This window comes from Heteronotia binoei, chromosome 15, assembly GCF_032191835.1.
Source record: "Heteronotia binoei isolate CCM8104 ecotype False Entrance Well chromosome 15, APGP_CSIRO_Hbin_v1, whole genome shotgun sequence".
Lineage (NCBI taxonomy): Eukaryota > Metazoa > Chordata > Lepidosauria > Squamata > Gekkonidae > Heteronotia > Heteronotia binoei.
The window spans coordinates 17,015,147-17,018,115 of NC_083237.1; the positions used below are offsets into that span (position 1 = coordinate 17,015,147).

The window sequence follows — 2,969 nt, forward strand, 5'->3', positions numbered from 1 at the left end:
CGCTTGTTTTAAATCTGCCCACTGGACTCAAACTTGGGTCTATTGCTTTAGACCAACATGGCTACCCACCTGGATTTATATTGAGTCATCTGGTAAGCTTCAGGGCCATCTGGGGGTTTGGCAATGAGTCCGTCCAAGCCTAGCCTGATGTTGTAAGTGTAACCACTATTCCGTACTGAACCTTTCTAACACTGGAGCTACTAAATCAAGTAGATAGCTAGTACATTTAAACAAAATGCTACAGTCACTCTACTGTATTAAAGGCTACAATCATACCCATTACATTTTGTTTCTCTTTTGTGTTCAACTCCCCCATTTTTGCAACATCTTGGCCATCGCCACATGGATGTCCTTGTTGCGCAGAGTATAAATGACAGGATTTAGCATCGGGCTGATCACGACATAAAAGACGGCAACTTGTTTGTCTAGGTCAGGAGATGACCTTGACCGGGGTCTCATATACATGGCCATAACAGTACCGTAGTACAAGGAAACCACCAGCAAATGGGAGCCGCAGGTGGAGAAGGCCTTGCGTCTTCCAGCCGTTGACTTCATTTGTAACACAGTGGAAAGTATTAATGTATAGGAGACCAGGATAGCTGCAAGAGGACCTGCAAGGACCACACCTACAAGCACAACTGTGATGGCCTCCGTGATGTGAGTATCTGCACATGCTAGTTTCAGCACAAGAGGCAGCTCGCAGTAGAAGTGGTTGATGCGGTTGGGTCCACAGTAGGGGTGGTGAAGGACGCAGCTCAGGGTGATGAGACCAGAGATGAAGCCAGCTGCCCAGAAGGCTGACGCCAGCTTTAGTTGCCGACTCCTGCCCATGACAGTGGCATATATAAGGGGACAGCAGATGGCCAAGTAGCGGTCGTAGGCCATGACACCCAGTAGAACAAACTCAACAGTAGCCAGGCAAGTGCTGACATACACCTGGGCTGCGCAACGGCCAAAAGAAATCCTTCCATTTCCAGCCTGAAGGTGAGCCAACATCTGGGGCATGCCGGTGGTGACGTAGCAGATTTCTAGCCCTGCAAAGTGCTTCAGGAAAAAATACATGGGTGTGTGGAGATGAGGGTCAGACAAGATTAGCACAATGATCAACACGTTTCCCATGACTGTAAGCATGTAGATAAGAAGGAGGATGACAAACAGCAGAATCTGGGACTTTCGGTGGCTGGTGAGCCCCACCAGGATGAACTCGGTGATAAATGTGAGGTTCTCAGACTCCATCCTGGCCTCCTGCTTGTAGAAAAAGGGCATTGGTGAAAGAAATTGACAGGCACGGTGAACAGAACAGAACAGCCTGCAAAACAGGTAACTTCACAGAGGGTGTGGTCACATACACTAAATAATGCACTTTCAACCCACTTTAAAGGTGCTTTCCCGCTGGATATTTTACCTGGCTATTTCTCTCATCTGCAAAATCCCTCATGTGATATCTTGAAAAGGTTCTCATTTTTCCTCCACTTTAGCTGCATAACTTCACCACCTCTACAATCAACCAACTCCTTGTGCTAGTTAGGAACTCCCTTCTTCAGGCCGCTGCCTGGGAAATCAAAGAATTAATGAAAAACAAGACACCTGTTGCTGCTCATGGTAAGCACCCAATCATAAACAACTACATGAATATTTTAGCGGGGTGCGTTTTTTGAAATGCCTAGGAATAGTGGATTTCTGTAGCTGTCCTGGAGAATCATGGCAAAGCCCCCAAATGCTGATTTTTGCATATATATTTTTGGCTCCAAAATTCTAGAATGTACACCTTTAGTAGCATCTCCTTTTGAAGATGTGTTCTTATGGACTTTTTAGTATATTAACTAATAAAACAAGGACAACTTGAAAGGCAGAAGAGGAAGAGACACAAATACAAAGAACAAGGGACGCAGCAGCAACTCTGAATTAAATAACCTTTTCAAAAAAAAAAAATTACTATGAAAGCATGTTTACATTTTGCCCTCCACCCAACCCCAAAATTATTTTGGCATGTTTGACTGCATTAGATGTAATACATCGATGAGAAGCATTCATCCTATCCATACAGAAAAATACCTGATTTGCAAACATGACCCAAACTTTGATGCCTTGCTCCAACAAAAGAGAATTGTTTACTTAGTAGAAATGTCATAGAATCCTAGAGTTGGAAGGGACTTCCAGGGTCATCTAGCCCAACCCCCTGCACAATGCAGGAAGTTCACAAATAAAAAGGTAAAGGTAGTCCCTGTGCAAGTACTGAGTCGTTACCGACCCATGGAGTAACATCACATCCTGAAGTTTTCTTGCTCCTAGGCAAGAGGGGAAGGAAAGGGTCTGGCAAAGTGGAGGATGTGATGCCCTCCTTCTAAGTAGAAGCCTTGGGGGGCAGCAGCGAAGCTACATCCATTCTTTCCCTCCTGACCCCGATGGCCCCTCCTCGCCACACCCAACAAACTGGTAGCAGTTGCTTAGCTAATGGGAGGGCAGAACAGACAGCTCTTGAAAATGGCAACAGCACAAAGATGCTTTGCCTTTTTGCCAGTCACAGTTCTAAATTCAGATGTGTACATCTGTGCAAGTAACCCATGCAACAATTTTGATGTATTGAGGCTGACTTCAACATCTCCTTTCAATGATTATTGCTTCAAATCCTTCCATGATTTTACAGTTATAAACCAAAGGGGGCTTCTTGCAGAGAGGGAAGAGGAATGTGGGACATGGCACTTTTCATTGGGTGAAATAAACTCTTCAAGATTTAAAAAAACCCAAACAATTCAAACAAAAACTGCAGGTGGCAAACTCAAGCCACCTCCCAACCTCCTCACAAAATTGGATTTCCAAATGGCAACTTGCAACAGTTGTGCATCTAACAGGTGTGACCTCAACATGCAAAGGGGGGGGGGGAATTCATTCCACTTACCTCGTCACGAGCAGTCGAATAAGTGCACATCAGCTTTCCGTGGACGGATGCTGAGGCATCATTACCTCGA

At 45.1% G+C, this 2,969-nt stretch overlaps 1 protein-coding gene across 1 annotated transcript; it reads right to left on the reverse strand.

Moving 5' to 3' along the window:
* Positions 1-303: 303 nt before the first annotated feature.
* Positions 304-1,236, reverse strand: LOC132583203 (olfactory receptor 2D3-like). Its single transcript, XM_060254871.1, has one exon. The coding sequence runs from the start codon at positions 1,234-1,236 to the stop codon at positions 304-306; it is 933 nt and encodes a 310-aa protein (XP_060110854.1).
* Positions 1,237-2,969: the final 1,733 nt, after the last annotated feature.